The sequence below is a fragment of the Leguminivora glycinivorella genome, chromosome 6 (assembly GCF_023078275.1).
Source record: "Leguminivora glycinivorella isolate SPB_JAAS2020 chromosome 6, LegGlyc_1.1, whole genome shotgun sequence".
Lineage (NCBI taxonomy): Eukaryota > Metazoa > Arthropoda > Insecta > Lepidoptera > Tortricidae > Leguminivora > Leguminivora glycinivorella.
Window position 1 is genome coordinate 12407535 of NC_062976.1, and position 22832 is coordinate 12430366.

At 39.3% G+C, this 22832-nt stretch overlaps 1 protein-coding gene across 1 annotated transcript in view; it reads right to left on the reverse strand.

Annotated features, from left to right (window-relative positions):
- Positions 1-42: 42 nt before the first annotated feature.
- Positions 43-22832, reverse strand: part of LOC125227334 (collagen alpha-1(IV) chain-like) — a 36220-nt gene continuing 13430 nt past the window's right edge. Inside the window, exons 2-15 of the mRNA XM_048131625.1 lie at positions 10399-10590; positions 9421-9465; positions 8511-8795; positions 7687-7935; positions 6740-7523; positions 6231-6491; positions 5885-6110; positions 5276-5391; positions 4689-5089; positions 2033-4103; positions 1778-1955; positions 1221-1335; positions 641-861; positions 43-286 (exon numbers count right to left, since the gene is read on the reverse strand). Coding sequence (XP_047987582.1) covers positions 88-286; positions 641-861; positions 1221-1335; positions 1778-1955; positions 2033-4103; positions 4689-5089; positions 5276-5391; positions 5885-6110; positions 6231-6491; positions 6740-7523; positions 7687-7935; positions 8511-8795; positions 9421-9465; positions 10399-10590 — 5343 coding nt within the window. The 3' untranslated portion in view covers positions 43-87. The remainder of the gene's footprint in view (positions 287-640; positions 862-1220; positions 1336-1777; positions 1956-2032; positions 4104-4688; positions 5090-5275; positions 5392-5884; positions 6111-6230; positions 6492-6739; positions 7524-7686; positions 7936-8510; positions 8796-9420; positions 9466-10398; positions 10591-22832) is intronic.

Consider the following 22832-nt stretch of genomic DNA (forward strand, 5'->3'; position numbering starts at 1 on the left):
TACTCCTGTCGCGAATGATTAAGCGTGTGAATACCTAAGTGCTTCGAAAACGTAACACAAGTTGTATGTTATATTAGTATCGTTCGATTATGTGCCCGGGTGGTCCTGGCGACGTCGATTTCTCCAGCCGGCGACGCGCCTGCGAGGTCCCTGGTAGGGGTAGCCGGGCCGGCGGTTGTACGGCGGGTAGCGCGGGTTCTGCCGCACCACCGCGTTGGGCACGGCCCTGAGGTCGCCCTGCTGTTGGCTAGAGGCGGCGGGCCAGCGTCTCATGCAGACAGAACATCTGTAAATATCAGATGATCAATATGTTTTTGTTTTGAAATAAAATGTTTACCTCTACTTTGTTCTAACGGTAACTACGTTGGACTGGTATCTAGTTGATTAGGTAGTCCTCTAAACGATTACAACTAGTTAGAATTTAATATGTACGTATTTGCAATTTTTTGTTGACATTCGCACTTATATTGGCAGAAAAGTGGTTCTTTTGATACGAAATAGTTTCAATCTGATGAAATACCTTAGTCACTAGGTACCACTAATATAAATAAACTACCACTAGATTTACCTATATAAAGATCAAGCTAAACCTCATTATCGTACCCGCTAAAATATTAAAAATACTTTCTTATGTACATACCTGCTAACTTTCCTGATATGGTCAGCCTTCAGCGTCTCTTGGTCCGGTTTTGCGAACATCTTGTTGTCTTCAATAGTAGAAAGCCAGAAGCCAATTCCCATCGCGAAGTAGTTGCACCGACCCAAGCCGTTACACTCTATGGATGGGCGGACACGGAACTCTCGCATGCAAGACCCGGGAGACACCAAACTTTGGCCAGCTGCATCGGCTCCTGCTGTGTGCTGAGGAGTAGAAAAAAAAATTGTTAAATTTATTTACCTAATCTTATGTAGGTTTATGGTGCTCTTACACGGGCAACACAACAACACAACATACCATTGCCGCGTTTGCTCCGTAGTTAGTTGGTGCGTATGGAACAAACACAGTAATGGTATGTAGATTGCTTGGAATTGTATTGCCCGTGTAAGAGCACCATTACATTCGAGGACTCCTCAATATTATATCTGTGTAGGTACTTTTGTAATGAAGCTGATGTAGGTACAATTTCTACAATTCGTTCAATCTGTAGTACATTTTGCACGTGTGTGTCACAGTATCGAACTTGGAGATTTTGCATGATTGCAGAATAGATTATATTTACCATCAAGAAACTGTATCCCTGCCACAATTCATCCCATCCGTTCGGACAGGACGGCGCTATTGTAGTTTGGCTGTGCAGTGCAATTGTTCGCGTTGGTGCTTCACACACTTGGCACCTAGAACATTCAAGGGGGTTTATAAATAAACAAATAAACAAATGACCAGAAATATATGACCACGCGCCATGTTGCGGAATTTCATTAGAACTATTTTCTTCATACTTACTGAACTGTCAACCCATATATCAGAATAACAGCGCCCTCCTGAGAATAGTCATTTATTTCTGGTCAGGTTTTAGAAAATTATTAAATTGCTAAGTCCCACATCTCCCACGGTATGCTCAGGCTTTGTTTTCTATACCTAATATAATAAATACTTAAACAGATAGATACATTTCATTACAGACCTTTGCCTTCATAGGCAGCCTAGCCTCAAATACGCATTACACGCGCACTATGCTGTCTCTCCAGGAACCGTTTTTGTAGGGTCTTACGTGAAATGAAATATTATGGAACATGATATATCCACCTACGTATAAAATGTTCAATAAAGTGTTACCTCGATATATAAGGACCAATGGAGTTCCCTCTAATCGGAGTCATGTCCATCGGCATGGCTTCATTAGTCGACAACCAGTAACTGTAGTCCTCTCGCTCCGCAAAGTTACACACACTGTTCAGGTTGCAGAACATATAGGGCATCGTAGTGAATCTACGCAAGCAGCTACCCGGTGCACCTGATAAATTATTACTTGATTAATAATTTCAAATTAACAAAAGTAACGACCAAATGTATTTCAAAAAATATACATACCAAGGTCCTGTCCATTTGCTTTGCCGTTAGCGACGATGTGCATTAGCGAGAAGCCATCCCACAGAGGATTCGACCCGGGCGGGCACTGCGGAATCATACTGCTTTGAGAATGTATTGCGAAGTAATAGCCTCTTGATTTCGGGACCGGTGGCGGAGGGCCAGGAATACCAGGTGTCCCTGCGCGCCCGCGGATACCCTCTTCTCCTCTTAAACCGCGGATGCCTTTTTGCCCTTGAAGTCCTGGTGGTCCCGGCAGACCAGGGAAACCTTGGAAACCAAGATCTCCTTTTTGTCCTTTTATGCCATGATATCCATTTCTTCCAGGAGCTCCTGGTCTACCTGGTTCTCCGTTTAAACCATCAATCCCAGCGAAGCCAATGTCACCTTGCGGACCTGGTATAATTTGTGAAGCTGCGACGATATCACCCCTCTCACCCTTTATGCCTTTAAGTCCTACACTTCCCTTTTCACCCGGTAGACCCATATCTCCCTCTAATCCTTTTAAGCCAGGAGCGCCACGCCTACCAATATAGCCATTTCTACCATCATTGCCCCTCTCGCCTTTCCTTCCTGCAAGTCCGTCAGCACCTGGCCAGCCTACATCGCCTGACATTCCTTTTGGGTTTATTATATATCCGACTTCACCTTTGTCACCCTTTTCTCCACTGAGACCCGTAGGCCCTGGTAATCCTACTTGTCCGGGAGCTCCTGAGAATCCTTGCCGGCCTATTGCACCTTGATCACCCGTTATTCCTTTGGGGCCATGAAAGACAAGGCCTGGAACACCTGGTTTGCCTTGAGGGCCATCAAGGCCATATTCTCCTGGAGCCCCCTTTTGTCCCATCGCTCCATACCATCCATCTAAGCCATCAATACCAGGTGTGCCGGGTTCACCTCTTTCAGCATTTAAACCACGCAAACCTGGCATACCTGGAGACCCTTGGTTGCCCGCCTCACCTTTCCGACCAGGTAGACCTTGATCACCGTCCTGACCTCTATACCCGATGTCACCTCGTTGTCCTTTAATACCTTTTTGACCAGGATATCCGGGCGCACCTATTTCTCCGGGATTACCTGGGATGCCATCCAACCCTACGTCTCCTATGTCACCTTTGGTACCGTGCCCATAACTGATCAATCCCGGCTCTCCTCTTTCTCCCGGCGTGCCCGGTAGTCCTCTCGCGCCAGGTAAACCTTGTAAACCGGGTAAGCCGTCTAAACCAGCATGTCCAGTTCTTCCTGGTCGGCCACGGAAGCCCTTTTCGCCTTTACCACCAGGGAATCCAGAGAATCCAATGGAACCTTTCACACCTTTAAGTCCATCTAACCCATTTCTTCCAGGTTTACCGGGTTGTCCAGGGAATCCTTTGTCTCCTATTTCACCATGCTCTCCTGTAAAACCAATTTCTCCCGATGTTCCTTTACGGCCACGTTCTCCAGGTGGTCCATATAGTCCATTGTTACCTTTTTCGCCTTTAGGACCCGGGCCTCCATTATAAACAAACCCGTCATCTCCAGCGTCACCTTTTGGACCTATTAACCCATCCAAGCCTGGCTCACCGGGGAAGCCCATCGCTCCTTGTTCTCCCATATCGCCTTTCAGTCCGCTGAAACTACTTTCACCAGGTTCTCCTTTCGGTCCCGTGAAGCCATAATCTCCTCTGTCTCCTTTAATTCCAGCCGGTCCCTGTAATCCCATGCGACCCATATATCCAGAATCACCTCTTTCTCCCTTAATCCCGCTTGGTCCTTGCATGCCCTGTCTGCCAGGTGTACCTTGTTCTCCAGGTAGTCCAACGTCGCCGTAATCTCCAATTTCTCCTGGGAGTCCTCGTTTACCTTTTAGACCCGGGAAGCCAAATGCTCCGCCTTTACCAGTTAAACCTGTTAGACCACGGAAGCCCTTTTTGCCAGCCTCTCCTTTCTTCCCATCTGGACCGTCAATACCAGGCAGTCCAGGTTCGCCTGGCAGTCCTGGGGTTCCTGCAAAACCAGGGAATCCTTTTGGTCCATTACGCCCTGGGATGCCTGGTGCACCCCGGACGACTACTCCTTCCATGCCCTTCCTTCCCTGTTAAAATATTAATAGATATTAAACAAATCGTTTATGGCTCGTGGTAGTCGTATTGTGGCTTTAAAATACTAAGAAAGCCAATCGAAATCTGAATTTAAATATCACTGTCACTATAAAACCTATGACTGTTTTATAAACTCAATAAGAACTGAACAGACTTTTCATGCGGTTTTCAACTAAATACTAGTATATAGTGACTTTTAAAGAAGGTGCCTGGGCTGACTTAATTTGTGAAAAAAATTGTCGGTTGGTTGGTTATTTGCTAATTAAATCGGTAACAAATCTGCTGCTTAAATCGAAAACGCTGCCCAAGCCGTTTGACATAATAATATAACAAGTTAACAACACATTACACAATTTATGGCGATATTCTCTTTTATACTTACTACTTACATACATCTTGTAAAGATAATGTACTATACTCATTTTCACGGTTATACACATACTCATACTCATACTCATATTTATTAATAATATCAATTACAGGTCAATCTTACATATTATAATTACAATCACAGAACAATTCGTAAATTTATATAGGTATACATACTTCCCGCACTAATAACGAAATGTAACACTTACTTGGAATCCCATTGATCCTCTTGGACCTGGCTCTCCAGGTAATCCGTGTTCTCCTTTCGTCCCCATTTGACCAGGACGACCAGGAATCCCCATATAACCAGGTTCTCCTTGATCACCCAGGAAGCCTCGTTTGCCTGGCAGTCCAGGCTCACCAGGTATGATTGGGGGTCCCACGTCACCGCGGAATCCTTTAAGTCCAGGGATTCCGGGGAATCCTGGTTCTCCTTGTTGTCCTGTAAGGCCGGGTTCTCCGTAAAGACCCCAGTCGCCCTTTTCTCCTGCTATTCCTTTTATGCCCTTTTCACCGCGTTGGCTAATTCCAGTAAAACCTTGGTCGCCCTTATCTCCAGGATAGCCGTCCAAACCCGTTGTGCCTCGTTCTCCTTTTCGTCCAGGTTCTCCTAAACGCCAACAAAAAATGTAAATTGTATGAATGTATTTGTCGCAAAAATACTAGATTGTAAAGCTATTACATTAATAATTGGTGGCATGGCATTGATGTCATATTCCTGCATATAAATAAATGTTGAGACACGGTGTGATAATGAAATGAAAGCTGGATAAACTGTCACTTTCCAGGTTCATACCTGGATATCCTGGTGGTCCCGTGAAACCTTTCTCCCCTTTGACATTAAATTCATTCCCAATCGCTTCTCCTGTTTCTCCGACAGGGCCGTCGTCTCCTGGCAAACCAGGTATACCTCTGGAATAGTCAAAGTATAATAGTAGGTGCTTTATTTTATATTTTCTTTATTTTCCACGATGACAGTAGATAATAAAATCAAAATGTATTAATATGTATAGACTTATGTCCCCTATAGCTGGCATGTAATATGTTATATGTATGTATTTGTATGTTTATGTATTGTATTTTATTTTTATGTGTGTAGTATATTGTTTTGCGTAGTATAGTTTGTTCTACATTTAGTACACCTACTTACAAGGTTAAATTTATTATTCTCCACTACCTAAGTTGTCTGGAAGAGATCGCTCTTTAGCGATAAGACCGCCTCTTGTTTTACCTCTTAAGTTGTTGTTTATAATTGTTATGTTGTTTCGTGTATTGAGGTGTGCAATAAAGAGTAAGTATTTGTATTGTATTGTTGTATTGTATGTACTATTCGTATCGTAGGTACCGATAATCAAATTTAATCTGTACTCTTTTTTTCATAATACATAAAAGCAAAATAAATTACTTGAGGCCTGGTTCTCCTTTTTCTCCTCGAAGAAAATGAATGTAGTATGCGTTTGCATCCATACCACGCCGTCCAGGCAAGCCATCACTGCCATTTAGACCGTCTCGCCCTCGCAGACCAGGTCGACCCATATCACCAGATTGACCTTTCATGCCTATTGGTCCCGGGAGTCCCGGGAACCCAGGCATACCCTGATCACCAGGAAGGCCAGGTGCGCCGATGTAGCCTACAATATTAAACTTTTTTAAATGTCTTAACTTACAACAAGTTCAGGATATAATAAGCAACCAACCATTCAAATAACTTGTTTGGTAAAACGAAACAATAAGGATTATTCGGATTGTACCTGGGTCACCCGGAGGACCGACGTCGGCTTTAGTGAGAGCAAAAGATTCCCTTTGAAGTACACCAGGCTCTCCGGCAAAACCTTTCCGTCCTCGGGCACCAGGTGGTCCGTCAGCTCCTTTGCTGCCCTTGAGTCCGGGCAATCCGTCAGTTCCCTTGTCGCCCATTATTCCTCGGGGCCCGGGTAAGCCTTCAGGGCCTCGTAGACCGTCTGGCCCGCGGTTGCCTGGTTCTCCTCGGGCGCCGTGCGGTCCAGGTGCCCCTAATATAAAGATAATGACCGTGCTAAGAAATATATTTTACTACCGCTATAATAGTGTTACATGAAAAGATTAAAGAAATACAAAACCTTAAAGTATCTTAAATATTATTTGTTAATTTACGTAGAGTGTATGTCTGTACTGTAACTGTATGATTGTCACTTTTCTCGAATTGAATTAGACTTACAGTAATTTGAATTCTAGTACTTACTTACAATTGCTTTAGAATTTGGCTATGAAATTTAATTACCTGATTGGCAAAATGGACAGTCATCACCACGTTGTCCTTTAGCTCCATAATATCCTGGTGTGCCAGGATCTCCAGAGTCACCCACATCTCCGGGTCGGCCAGGTCTTCCGTCTTCTCCAGGTGGCCCAGCTCCGTATACTCCTGTTCCGGGATAACCAGGCGGTCCTCTAAATCCGGTGTCACCAATATCTCCTCTAAGGCCAGGCAATCCATCTAAACCCGCCGCGCCAATTTCACCGGGTTCTCCCTTTACTGTATTGCCTGCAAAACCCTTAGGTCCGGAAGATCCTTGTCGGCCAGGGTTACCAGGTAAGCCTCGCGGTCCTTGCGCGCCCGGGAAGCCACTGCTGCCCGTTTCACCTTTAGGCGATATTCCGGCGTTACCGTCACGACCAGGGAAACCTGGAGGCCCCGGTGGCCCTGTCGGTCCCACAATACCAGGAGGACCAGGTTCGCCGTCTAATCCGGGGTATCCCATAGATCCAGGCTCACCCTGAGGGCCCTGCGGACCCGGTGCGCCCCTTTTTAATGGCTCGCTAAAAGATTCATCGAACACTCCTTTAGGTCCTTGGAATCCTTGTTCTCCTGGGACTCCCGGTCTCCCGTCTTCTCCGGTTTCTCCAGGTAGCCCGTCATTTCCATCTTGGCCTGCATATCCGGGAGCACCTTTGTCTCCTTTTAGGCCATCTGGACCTGGTGCGCCACGATGACCAGGTTTTCCTCTAGGCCCTTCTTCACCTTCCTCGCCTTTGTAGCCTTGTGGTCCGCGTATACCATAAGGTCCCTGAATAAAAACCGACTCTTTATATGGTAGAATAATATTACATTTTACCTGTTTGTTTAGGTTTTTATTCTTTATTTTACGAGTGCAAAATTTTTCATGCCAGAACAACTTTCTGTTACATTAATGAAGTACCTTTCGAGAATAACATGAATAACAAACTTACGTTTAATCCTCTCGCTCCAGGTTCCCCCTGTCCACCTTTATCTCCCCTGTCACCTCTTTCTCCTCTGTAGCCTTTAAATCCCTTGGATATGATGGTAACGTTCTGTCGCGCTTCGTCTATGTATATAACGGTTCCTTTCGACCCGGGCTCGCCATCGAGACCAATGTCACCTCTGTCACCTTTAGGACCTACTGTGTCTTCACCAGGTGCTCCCCAGCTACCGGGGTTTCCTCGAGGTCCCGGTGGGCCCTAAATGTAGACACTAGATTTAGAAACGTCGTTATGTAAATTAAATCTATTATATTTATTTATTTGTTCCGGGCGAAACCTTAGGTATTTGGCCATTTTTTTTTCAAAGTTGTCCACCCCATTTTTTTTAGGATTTGGATTTTTTTATATGGTTTCCACTCAGAATCGCGAGCTCTTTCAATCCTAATAGGAGAAAAAAAGTGTCCCAAGGTTTTTTCCCATTCCGTTACCGTTTTTTCATACATTTTGTATAGCGGTAACGCAATGGAAGGTCTGAAAAATGTATGGAAATCTTGGGACATTTTTTTTCTCCTATCAGGATCGAAAGACCTCGCGATTCTGAGTATGAGTCGCGGAAAAAATACCTATGTTACAAAAAAGTGGGGTGGACAACTTTGAAAAAAATGGCCCGATTACGTCTTCAAACGTAACGTTGACGTTATTTTTTTACAATATCAGAATCGGTACAAAGATAGCGAACTTATTGAACATAATTAGCTACGTGATATGAGTAAATTGTTGCAATATAAATACTCATTTTTTATAAATAAGTTAGCAAAAGTTGTATGTATTACCTCTTCACCATCTTCACCGGCCGCGCCTGCTTCGCCTGCATAGCCTCTAGGTCCTTGTAACCCGAATGAACCAGGGAATCCCTTCTCGCCTCTGTCTCCTTTCGTGCCTCGCGAGTTGGCCCCTCCGTCTCCAGCCATACCTCGCGGACCCTTTTCTCCTAGAGGCCCAGGTTGACCTCTATCTCCAGGGAATCCAATGGGCCCCGGAGGTCCAGGAGTTCCGTCGAAACCACTGCAACCATCCAAACCTGGGAGGCCTTGAACACCAATTGGTCCTTGTGCTCCCTAAACGAAAATAATTGCGAAATATTATAACATTGGATCTTAAAGCAACTTTGGCTAGTTTAATATTTAGTTACAACTCATTACAAGCTTATTCTTTATACATATTAAGAAGATACGGTAGCGAAAATGCTAAAATGGAAAGGAGCCCCCCTTTCAACTTGGGAATTTTAGTTAAATATACAAGTGTTATTAACTGATTTATCGAAAAAAAATTGTCCATTAAGAACAACTCAGTCAAAATATATTTCAAAAAAATCTTTAAATTCGAAGTTCCGCTTTCGATTCTTTCCTCCTTCAAAACTTAATCAATCGGAACGAAATTTGAAAATCTGAATAACAATGAAATAATCTATGCCGGACCGTTTAGCTTTTTTGGTTAATTGTTACCAATCTTGAGTATCACACCTTTGCGTTACAATGAAAAAGGCCGTTTTTGAAAATGTTTGATTGGCTCTAGAATATTTAAAAAGCAGAATATCAAAAAAATCAAAACGGTCCGACACAGATAAAAATAATAACAATCTGTGTTGAAAAAATATTTGCTCTATCTTCAAAAACCAGAGAGGAAATAGTCGTTTAATTATTCCGATGAAGTCGTCAGTAGAGGACCCAGAAATTTACTTACCTCATTTCCAGGGAATCCCATTGGTCCGTATGGCCCATCTGAACCCTGAAATACAAAAACATCAAAATATTGGTTCTTGCCTTATTTAGAACAAAATTATAACATATGAGTACAACTGATATGTTATAATATAATTCGTGTTTCGTATTAAAATATTCCTGCGTCATTATATTGCATGTAACATTACACCCTGTTTTTTTTGTTTTCCGTTAAATTCGACACGTTCATTATGGAACTACCCAGTATATCACTTTTAGTTAAATTCGCAAAAATTTTATTTTCATCATTTTCATACATAATAAATGGATCTATTAGTGTGAGAGACCCTTAAGAATAACATCCAAGTTAGTGTCAAGTGATTGACGGCACATGTCAAAACAAATAACATTAGAAATTGGTAAAGGCTGTCACACGCGTGATCGCTTGATCAGCAATTATCTTTATTTTTTTAATAACTCGATAACCGTAAGAGTTAAGACGCTATAGTTTCTTAGAGAAATTAATTGTATTTGATCTAAAGAACCTTCCCTTAAAGTTAACGGAATTCAATAAAAACACGGTGTATATATTGTATTTTTAAAATGAAAAAAAAAACCCATGTGATCCATTTATACGTCTATGTCTGTGTAATTTTTTTTTGCATATTTTGCATGGTTTTTGGCAGAGGAGTAAGTCTAAAATTCTTGCAGTAGTATTACTGATATGTCGTTTAATTTATGTGAAGTAATACGCCAGTAAGGGTTTCCCCAAACCTATCGACGATGCAGAATCGACTCTAGCCGAGTAAAAATCGTTCGTTAGTATGAAGACGCTTTCGTGTCGTCGTCGCTGAACGCATCCGTACATATGTTCAATACGTCCATACTTAACGATTATTGGTCGGCGAAAGCCGATTCCGCGTCGATATGTTTGGGGAGACCCTTAGAAACTGTTTCATTTTAATTTATAACTCTCTATGTCTAATTCTTGAATACGCACCCGCTCTCCCTTGTCTCCTATGTCTCCTGGTTCTCCTCTGTCGCCTATTTCTCCAATGGGCCCTTGCCGGCCCTCGGGGCCGTCCTCACCGTAGTTCCCCTGGGAGCCCGGGGGACCTGGCGGGCCAGGCTCTCCTAGTTCCCCTTTGATCCCAGAACAGTCGATCGGGCAAGCTGTCTGATTGCATACTGCCTGAAAAGTAAAAAAATACATATAATGAATATAGGTACTTGAAGCTTGCGTTTTTTTACCATATTTAGTGATAGGGTCTACCGCGATTTACTTTCATACACACGTTCGTGGCCACAGCTGGTACGACCCAGTTGAAACGTCGTCTTGTGAAAACTAAGTTCCCACTAATGCCACTGTTCAGGGAAAAGAACGTAGAGTCTTCTCGTCCATCTTCATTTCTATTTGTCTAATTATTCGCGAGTTCCACTCGGTAACAATTCTGGTGCATTTTTCCGAGTGCAAGCGACAGGCTTCTCCAACACGACATTCACGACAACCCTTAAGATTCGACTAAAGGTATGAAGTCGCATTAGACCCGATCACTAAATGAACTACTTAACCCTTAAATGCATGAATTTTTCTTTTAACGAGATATTATAAGCAGCCAGACCAATCGGATGGACCCAACCATCCGCCAGACCGACTTAAAGTTTCGATATGAGCATTAGTAGAATTGAAATATTCCGGGTTATAAAAGCTAAAAACTTGAATTTTCTACATTAAGCTACGTGTATATTGTATACTTGACGTAATAAGCGACTTTCAAAAATTTTACTTCTAAGGAAATAAAAAAATGAAAGTTTATATGTGGTGCAAGATTAATTTTAAGCTATGAATTTTATTTACACTGCGTAAGTACATGTGTATTTTATTATAAATATAACTTTTACCAGACGCGACAAAGTTGGCAAAAAACGACTCTAACTTACCTCATTTTCTCAAGCCTGATTTTGATATATGATACGCAGGGACCTGTAACTAGACCGTTTGTAAGCAGCCAGACCAATCGGATGGACCCAACCATCCGCCAGACCGACTTAAAGTTTCGATATGAGCATTAGTAGAATTGAAATATTCCGGGTCTATAAAAGCTAAAAACTTGAATTTTCTACATTAAGCTACGTGTATATTGTATACTTGACGTAATAAGCGATTTTCAAAAATTTTACTTCTAAGGAAATAAAAATATGAAAGTTTATATGTGGTACAAGATTAATTTTAAGCTATGAATTTTATTTACACTGCGTAAGTACATGTGTATTTTATTATAAATATAACTTTTACCAGACGCGACAAAGTTGGCAAAAAACGACTCTAACTTACCTCATTTTCTCAAGCCTGATTTTGATATATGATACGCAGGGACCTGTAACGAGACCGTTTGTAAGCAGCCAGACCAATCGGATGGACCCAACCATCCGCCAGACCGACTTAAAGTTTCGATATGAGCATTAGTAGAATTGAAATATTCCGGGTCTATAAAAGCTAAAAACTTGAATTTTCTACATTAAGCTACGTGTATATTGTATACTTGACGTAATAAGCGACTTTCAAAAATTTTACTTCTAAGGAAATAAAAAAATGAAAGTTTATATGTGGTGCAAGATTAATTTTAAGCTATGAATTTTATTTACACTGCGTAAGTACATGTGTATTTTATTATAAATATAACTTTTACCAGACGCGACAAAGTTGGCAAAAAACGACTCTAACTTACCTCATTTTCTCAAGCCTGATTTTGGTATATGATACGCAGGGACCTGTAACCAGACCGTTTGTAAGCAGCCAGACCAATCGGATGGACCCAACCATCCGCCAGACCGACTTAAAGTTTCGATATGAGCATTAGTAGAATTGAAATATTCTGGGTCTATCAAAAGCTAAAAACTTGAATTTTCTACATTAAGCTACGTGTATATTGTATACTTGACGTAATAAGCGACTTTCAAAAATTTTACTTCTAAGGAAATAAAAAAATGAAAGTTTATATGTGGTGCAAGATTAATTTTAAGCTATGAATTTTATTTACACTGCGTAAGTACATGTGTATTTTATTATAAATATAACTTTTACCAGACGCGACAAAGTTGGCAAAAAACGACTCTAACTTACCTCATTTTCTCAAGCCTGATTTTGATATATGATACGCAGGGACCTGTAACTAGACCATTTGTAAGCAGCCAGACCAATCGGATGGACCCAACCATCCGCCAGACCGACTTAAAGTTTCGATATGAGCATTAGTAGAATTGAAATATTCCGGGTCTATAAAAGCTAAAAACTTGAATAACGAATTGAATTTTATATTATAAATAACGTAAACAAGGAAAAAACAAATTGGTGCAGTGCATTATAAATTAAATATTCAATTCAACGAAGTAAACAATCAATGTTACAACGGTATATAACTAAACGAATTTCCTTTCTCCTACAAAACATGGTAACATACCTAAGTGACGAACTTTAGAATTACAAGTTTAGGAAGTTTAAACATTTGTACTCAATACGAACATCATCAACCCCGTTATAACACTTATAACCCATGTCGGAGATGCTGAATTTTCAGACACGAATAAATTTTTGGCATTCTTCAAATACATGTATGCCGTTATAAAAAGTTTAGAATACTTTACGTGTGTACACAACATATACACTTATACTTTCCACCTCATTTTAACTGAACTTATATAAATGCTTAAATAACTTTTGTAGTATGCGAGGGATTTGACATTATATGCAACATACACATAGTGCCTTTATACATAGTGTGCGGTCCCTCGCCCACAAATTAAAAAGGATCGATCTTAAAACTAACTTTAAACCACCTTGTTCGACGACCGAAAAAAAAGTTTAATTTACTTTTCTTCTTTAAATTTATAATAAAATACACATGTACTTACGCAGTGTAAATAAAATTCATAGTTTAAAATTAATCTTGCACCACATATAAACTTTCATTTTTTTATTTCCTTAGAAGTAAAATTTTTGAAAGTCGCTTATTACGTCAAGTATACAATATACACGTAGCTTAATGTGGAAAATTCAAGTTTTTAGCTTTTATAGACCCGGAATATTTCAATTCTACTAATGCTCATATCGAAACTTTAAGTCGGTCTGGCGGATGGTTGGGTCCATCCGATTGGTCTGGCTGCTTACAAATGGTCTAGTTACAGGTCCCTGCGTATCATATATCAAAATCAGGCTTGAGAAAATGAGGTAAGTTAGAATCGTTTTTTGCCAACTTTGTCGCGTCTGGTAAAAGTTATATTTATAATAAAATACACATGTACATACGCAGTGTAAATAAAATTCATAGCTTAAAATTAATCTTGCACCACATATAAACTTTCATTTTTTTATTTCCTTAGAAGTAAAATTTTTTAAAATCGCTTATTACGTCAAGTAGACAATATACACGTAGCTTAATGTAGAAAATTCAAGTTTTTAGCTTTTATAGACCCAGAATATTTCAATTCTACTAATGCTCATATCGAAACTTTAAGTCGGTCTGGCGGATGGTTGGGTCCATCCGATTGGTCTGGCTGCTTACAAACGGTCTGGTTACAGGTCCCTGCGTATCATACACCAAAATCAGGCTTGAGAAAATGAGGTAAGTTAGAGTCGTTTTTTGACAACTTTGTCGCGTCTGGTAAAAGTTATATTTATAATAAAATACACATGTACTTAGGCAGTGTAAATAAAATTCATAGCTTAAAATTAATCTTGCACCACATATAAACTTTCATTTTTTTATTTCCTTAGAAGTAAAATTTTTGAAAGTCGCTTATTACGTCAAGTATACAATATACACGTAGCTTAATGTAGAAAATTCAAGTTTTTAGCTTTTATAGACCCGGAATATTTCAATTCTACTAATGCTCATATCGAAACTTTAAGTCGGTCTGGCGGATGGTTGGGTCCATCCGATTGGTCTGGCTGCTTACAAACGGTCTAGTTATAGGTCCCTGCGTATCATATATCAAAATCAGGCTTGAGAAAATGAGGTAAGTTAGAGTCGTTTTTTGCCAACTTTGTCGCGTCTGGCAAAAGTTATGGCCGGCGGAAACGGTCTGGCATTGATGATAACCAATTTCTAATATTAATATATGTGATAGGCAATGGTTTTCTGACTCTGGGAAAAATAATAAATATTTAAGATCGATTTTTATACTAAATCAGTGTTAGAAGTTAAATAGGCCAAATCTTATTTATATAAATATATCGTAATTGGTAAGTTTTTATTTAAAAAAAATGACTACTATTAAAAAGGTACACTATTTATGGAACCTCTATGATAAAATGTTTTTTCTACTCCCGAACTGTTATTCGTCATTTACAGGGTCGTGCACAGATCTTTAAAACCCTACATAAAGGTCTATTCCCCAAAGCCAGCGTCCGCCGGCTTTCCGCGCATGCGCGCAGTATCGAAAAAACTGAAAACGCATTGTTTGGCTCTGTAACCATGGCAACGCCTTATAACGACACTGCGGGCGTGCGCGGGAAGGCTTTGCGCAGCCGAGCTGACAGTGCAAACCTTTGAGTCAAAATACAGGAAACAGAATGAATTTCACGAAATTTATTTAAGAAAACTATTAAAAACTAAGTGCATGGTCGTAGAAAAAGTATTGTATGCAACGGTGTTTAACTGAGTCAAAAAATACTCGTGGCGTCTCAATAACAATTTTCGGCTTCGCCTCAAATTGTTACTCACGCCACTCGTCTTTTTTGACCTCCTTTAAACGCCTGTTGCATAAAATACTATAAACATAAACTAATTACTAACTCCGAAAGAATCAGCGTAAATCACATACTAAAAATCGCCATCGTCCTGTTTTTTCACACTTTTCCGCCATTTCATCTTAATTCTTAAATAATAAATAGTAAATCATTATATTATTTAATTGTTTATTAAATAATAATAAACAATGAATAATAATTAAGCAATAAATGTGATTTTGGATAGCTGCATATCGAACCACGGGCCATCAAATAAATATATGATGCATATATACATCACCATGCATTTAAGGGTTAAATCATAATAATAATTCTATTCAGACCTGTAATATTTACTAGTCAAAAGTGTAATATTTACTTTCAATCAGTCACATCATGACAATTGTTTGGCCTTATTAGGTGCAGTTTGGCCTTATTAGGTGCAGTTTGGCCTTATTAGGTGCAGTTTGGCCTTATTAGGTGCAGTTTGGCCTTATTAGGTGCAGTTTGGCCTTAGTCAATAAAAGTGTCATATATCATTTAAAGTTCCTACGTAATTACTTACGTAATTTAGTTAGCTTGTTTTTGAGTTCAATTGCTTTACCATTCTAAATGCGTTGGCTTGAGATGGATTTTACAGCAAGGACACTGAATGATGTCATGAATAAGCTAGCTTTTGTCATTTAACATGAATAAATCATTTCAATTTGCTGGCCTGTTTAGTCTAGGCGGTATTAAGACAGTTATCATCGTCTCGTCTAGTACATAACCATAGTGCAAGACTTAGATCTACTTATGATCTATGCAAGACTGATCCCAAATATATACATATAAAAATAGTACACTATTTATAAGTGTGATAGGGACGGCCTGATGTTTTTATCATTTATCGCGCAACCATGCTTGCCTGCAAGGTGTCAATTCTGTTTCTGGTCCATAGGTACTTACAAATAATATAGATCGTGCCATTCACTATGACGATTGAATTTGACAAATCTATCCTTCAATGTAATGACAATACGAGCCAAGGCACGCGTCTTCGTGAATGACACGCACGAGGTATACCTATCATCAGATCATCGCCAATAGGTAGAATGACATTTAAGACATCACTACCTATTAAAGCGTTATAACAATATCAATTTGCGTCTGTCATCAAACACTTGCGTTTAAATTTGCATGACGCAATACGTTCCTTAGTACTTACATAGTTTTATGCACTTTTGATTAGTAATTGCAACGAGTGACATAGTTTCAGAAATGTCTATTTTTGCCATCTACTATAAATATTAGACCCTCAATAGATCATTAGACAATTCGTAATTCTTACCAAGTTCGTTAACTACCTACTTCAGTTAAACGTACCTAAAAATACCTCATAATAAAAAAACATATCTGATTAATGTGGAATCTTAGATTTAGGCAAATGTAAAAGGATGTCACAACTCCGTATCGTTAAACCCTTAGGCCCACTTGCACCAACCACTTAACTCAGGGTTAGTGGGCTGGTTCTCGTGGTGAGGGTATTCTTCGATGCCCCTTTACTGGCGGATAATCTATATATCTTATGTCGGGGCTTAACAGCCGTTTGCTGGGGGGCATGGTAGCGTACAGCTGTATTTCCCATGTCCTCCAATACAGCACTGAGGTGTAAGACGGGGGGGTTGTTTAGTGGGTAAACTTGGGTAAAGGAGTCCCACATAACCACTCGGGTTCATCCCCGTACCCGAGTGGTATGCGTAACAGCATTTTTCCCCTCCGAAAAAAAAAAAAAAAAAAAAAAAAAAAAAAAAAAAAAAAAAAAAAAAAGGGTTAGTGGGCTGTCATCTGTTAAATTCCATATAAAACGGTGGCCTTATAGTTGCAGAGCGGGACTGAAACTTGAACAGTTTCATGCCTTATTTTCAAATCGAATGCCTTTATTTTCATTTATAATCAATTATCTAATTAAAGACAACTCTTGAATTTATATTATACCAAAACATTTTTTCTGGTGAACCTATAAACTAAGTGAACCCCTAAAAAGCCTTTCTGTGTTAGTATAAGGAAAACCTATACATAGTATACACGAGTATCTATCAAGAGGTTCCTTTGTCAATGAATCAAAGTCACGCATGAACAGAGACAAATACAAAAAGGCGACATTATGCAATTGCAAAACGTGAAATAATTGATATCAGCTTAATGGTGGTGGACGGTTATGGAACGAATGAGTCATTAGTTGCAATTCAAGGAACGGGCTGGATAAACAATCATTGCTGTGTCCCAGAAGATAACGGCCATTCGCACATCCCGCGAGCCCCTCCGCCCGCGGCCCGCGCCGCGAGACTCATCTCGATGCCACGAGGCTCGTGGCACGAGCCAACACCAGTTACAAGTTTTGGGGATCTCGAAATTGCAAAATCTGTGTTAAAATTGGTACGAAAGATAAAAGGAATATTAAAAGAGTAGAGATTTCTACCGAACTGAAATGGTCCCTTTAGATAAATACTATCGTACTAAAGTGACATTCATGCTGTGTCCTAGTGCCCTTCGTCATGTGCTTAAAAGTTATCAAGCGGATTTCAATGGGCGAGTAATGTAGGCTATGTATTTCTATATGAGACTGTAAATTACAACCATAAAATGCTTGTTTCTAAGAAGGCAAATATGGCAAAACAAAGTAGGTAGTTGTTGTTTTGTTTAGCGACCTTTTCACAGGATACGCTAATAAGCTCGTTCCCGAAATATCCTCTTACGCTTTTGCACATTGGAGACAAGCTTGTTTTTATCAACTCCCCGACATGACGTAGTTTTGAGCTTTATCAAAATTGTGAGCATTTTGTATAACCAATGTTCTAAAAAAATATAGTTGAATGTAAACATTCTAATCCGTATCCGTACATGACTTATAAGCTCCAATTATATCACAGAGGTTTTGCTACAATGGGGCCAATCAAAAATCAATGCGCCTAGTGTAGTGTACCTAAACTGATAACCACAGCATCCTTTGTGTCCTAAGAAATTCAGTCATAGTCTATTCTTAAAGACACTGTAACTGTGTCAAAAATGGAGCGGTCGGTTGGGATTTACGAGCTGTTTGCCGGAACCAGCGACGGTGACCCCGCTGCCCGCGCCGGCTCGTAAACCTGCTCCCAATACCCGCTTCATCGTTGTTAATAAATGAAATATAGGAGTTAATTACATTCGGGTGTGCTAGCAATAGATTTAGGTAGTGTTTGGCAATTTTCAAAATTGCTACTATGCAAAGGCATTTAATAGCTATAATCGTATTTTCCGTCTTTTAATCAAATAGACAATGATTTACTTACAGTTTGTATATTTACCTATTACTCGAAATCTGAAATAACCCCTAACAGTTAAGTGACTTGATAAAAAATTAAAGACAGGAGTTCACCTCATTGGGGTGAGAAAGGTGTAGTAATCAACTAATCACTATCGTGAGTTTACTGAGTTTTCAGACGTACGCTACTGAAAATGTAGGTGCACGTGTTATAGGATTCTAAATAACATACCAAGATATACAATTACAATCTTACTCATATGATGGAGTGGTGTTCTATTCTTATACAGCTGTCATTAAAGAAAGTCGAATACAGTTTGCTATTTCTAGCCGGAAGTTTACAAGTTTCTAGCTATTAACGAAGTAAGTGCGTATCGGCAGGCACTTCGTAGATCCTTCAGGAGAGTAACGCAATCGCAAGTTAATGGTGCCGGTCATTGCCTTGCGTGGCTGCGTTGCTCCACGATCGTCGAGTTTATCGATCGTGTTCATTTATTATTTTTATGAGCTTTTTTACAAATGAGTAATTTACACTTGTTTTATATGATTGAACGTGGTAACTGACAGGGAAAAAGCTCTGATATACTTTATAATCATTATTTTAAAAATATCCCAGCTATTTTTCAATCTCGTCCCGGTGATCTCTTTTATACACTTCACCCATGCATATACTGGATGTCCCAAGACTATAGGACATGAAGGGAAAGTACCTTAAATGTAGGGCTGCCATCTCGAATTTCGCCAAATCCGGACCAAGATTTAAAAAACCCGGACATTTGGCGTAAATCCCATTTTTTCCCCGGACGAGTCCGAAAAAATGATTTAAGTATTAACATGAAAAGTGTCCGGGTTTTCCCCGGACACTTCTTGACACCCCGCCCGGACGGCCCCCGGACGGCCTCCAAACTAGGACAAATCCGGGGAAACCCGGACGGATGGCAGCCCTACTTAAATGTCGTATATAGGGTTTTTTACTGAAATAAAACTTAATTTTATTATCACAGATCTTCTAAATACTTAAATTAAAAAATACGCACTAGACAGCAATTATTACCTAGGCTTGAGTAACATAAAATTTAATACTTATGGTGTTTTGCAAGAGATAAGTAGCTTTTATATTTACTCTGTACTAAAGGGTCTTCAACAAATACTTTAAACTTTCAGTCATCATAAGTTTTTGTTCTTTAGCCGACCTCGAATTCATGTTTCCTTACATAACGTCTTATAAAAAATATAGGTATCTACTCTTATCAAGTCTGTGCTTCTGAGAAACGCAGAATATGAATGATTTCTCGACTTCAAGCTGACCTAATAATTTGTATGGTTTAATATACATATATTTTGCACTAAACCAAATGAGTACAGGCATACATTGTATAGCAAAACTTCTTCCCTAAATCATTTTTTGCAACGAGTGTTACTGAAATATTTAAAAATCGGACTTACATTGCACGTTATTTAAAGCAATGCATAGGTGAATTACGGTGCAAATCGCAAATGGACTAGAAACGTTAGGCAGAATTTTGAGTTTAGGTGTCCAGTGCATCATATTCTGTCAGCGGCTCACGCCAGATTTAGAACAGGAATGAACGCCGTCCGACTGGCTTTTGTTACTGCGCGCTGAAACTATTGACCTATTTCACTTTACTGGAAGTAAGCAATAACTTTCAGTGCAATGCTCGCGCCGTAAAATCGGCGGCGCACCGCGTAACCAACAAAGGCCGCAACTGCCGCAAGTGTACTGCACCTGCTTCTTGCGTTCCGTAATACGTGTTAGTCTTGTCCTGTTACTGAAATAAGTTTAGGTGTTGGTAAGGTTTACTAATTTACGTTTTATATACACGGATTTTCGTAACAACGTTAATATGGCGTTTACTTTTTAAAATGCTTCACTGCTTAACTCTCCAATATTTGTTGTACGGAAGTGTGATATCTGCGGGCCGATTTTTGAGTCTGAGGCGTTTGAATTCAGAAAATTGTCACTGAAAATAATAAGCAAGTCACCGTTTTCAACCGGTATTTTATTTAGTGACAAAATCCCGTATGCGAGATTCAAAAATCGCCCTGCTGCTTGCTCTATTTCCCTAAATCGATTAGACTTTAGAGAAGGACATACTCGTAGCTAGCTCAAGTCAAGGTATAAGTTCTATTCTATTACATTACCTATATCAAATTAATCTGATCAATTGGATGCAGTTCGTAAAATATTGTGCCACTTAAGTACCAACACGAGAGGAGAGCGGAATGGCCGATGGTGTGTCACATCGGCGGACGATATCGGTGCATTGTAAAATTTCAGGAACATCGTTTACTTCCTCTTGAGTTCAATGTTCTGTGTACGTCACAGTGATAATAGAGCATTAGTCGATGAGTAGCGGCGTGCATTGACAAGGCGAGTCACCCCGGGCTCCTGCACGTCACAACAAAATGTTATATTTATGTAATGTAAGCAACTGCGCTCCCTGTTGATAATAAAACAGATACATGCCTTCATTGTTATTTCAAGCAATTTGAACTAATAAAATAACACGTTTTATACCGCTAAAGGATGGGAATACATGTTACCTATTAAGTACATAATTTGATATGGTGGATTACTTATTGTCGTGAATAAGCTTTCCGAATATTGTTCTTACGGCATTTTTATAACCAGGTTTCTTATAGACAGACAATCAAATCAAATCGGTGTCCAGAATGAATTTAAGAGATCAGATTTTAATATCAACATGACATGATTAATTTTAGGTGATGCTTTATTTCGCAAAGTAACGAAAGACGAGCGATCCATTTCCTTTTAATGTAAAGTTGTAACTTCGTCGGCATATATTATCTTGCATTGATAAAAATCGTGGGAGTTAAAATAATTTCGGCGATAATTAATTGCAAAAATTGTGTTAAATTAAATACCTAACGACAAGTTGATAGCAGGCTTCCTGTCGGTCGATAATAGGATGTACTGGTGTGTCGCGACCTCAATACAGAGCTTTGTCAGTGGAAGCTGATTTTGACCTACTTGTGACTGATGCTTCATCATTTATGTAGATCAGATCCGTACATACAGAATTAGCCAGGCGAAGTTCCGAGCGTGGGTTTCCATCCCAAGATTTAAAATTGTGCTCCAATTCATTTACAAAAATAGATGCAGACTAAGGGTGCCGATGTTTTTTTTTCGTTTATTTTCATTATTATCTACTTATATGGTTTTAGTCACGTCTTTTGTTCATCGAAAGTGAAACTAACTACAATTTTACCATTTGATGATTATGTATTTTTTAACTTTCCGGTATAGAGATTTTACCTTGTTGGAATTTAACTTAATAGATAGCTAAATAAATAAAGCAGGTACTTTTAGGACCTGAATAAATTTGTTTTTTTTTACATATTCGTGGCTGTAGGTACTTAATTATATGAGATACTAACATACATAATATTTTTTTTTTTCATATTTTTGATAAAATTAAAATTTTATGTAAGTATACAGGTATTATGTCTAATCCATATTTTAAGCCAAAAAGAATGAAGCATCGAATAATATATAATACAAGTGATATAGATGTATAACATAGTATTTATCACAAATGAATGTGTCTAACATTATATTTCGCAAACCCCGTCACGTGTCAGAGCGTGTGTGTGTGCATTATTATCATTATTATCAGTATCTCGCACTCCACGAGAAAAATGTACAATTCAAGCTTTTTGTACTTATGATGAGCGAATAAAAAATACTAACTTTATGTACTTAGGTTAAAAATACATTCTAATCGTAACTATGCGAGGTAGAATCACTGGTTAAAAAAAAGTTTGGCAAAAAGGTTTTTCAAATCATAAGAAAATTAATTAAGGTGTACTCGGGTAATTCCAAACGTCAAAAAGCGTTTTTAGGTTTTCGTTCCCTAAGGGGTTAAACAGGGGATGAAATGAGGAATGGAAGGGATGGAATGGGAATGAATGATGAGGGGATGATGGGGATGATGTATAGGGATTAAATTTTGTTTTTGGTGAGGAACTTAAAACTTGGTGGCAACGTAATAAGAAGACTAGAAAAGTAATTTCAGCGTTTTTGGATGTTTTGGCCCCTTAGGGGGCAAGGGGATGAAAGTTTTATAATTATTTAAAATTAATTCATTCATATCGAGCTATTATTATATATTGAATATTGATTAATTCAAATTGGGAAATAAATCTACGCAAACGATGTCTTTGGCAACAGCTAGTAATTTATAACTATTACGGCGTGGTTGTTCTTTGAACGTAAAAAGGCTACAATAGGTCGTTACATTTGATTTAAGGGGCTCCACACGGTTTTCATCGATTTTTGACAAGTTTTGAGTTGAAACTCCTAAATTTGCACTACAGATAGAATTATAAGACCAATGGCCATCGGTTCTTCGATACTTTATCTCTATTCGTAAGAGCCATA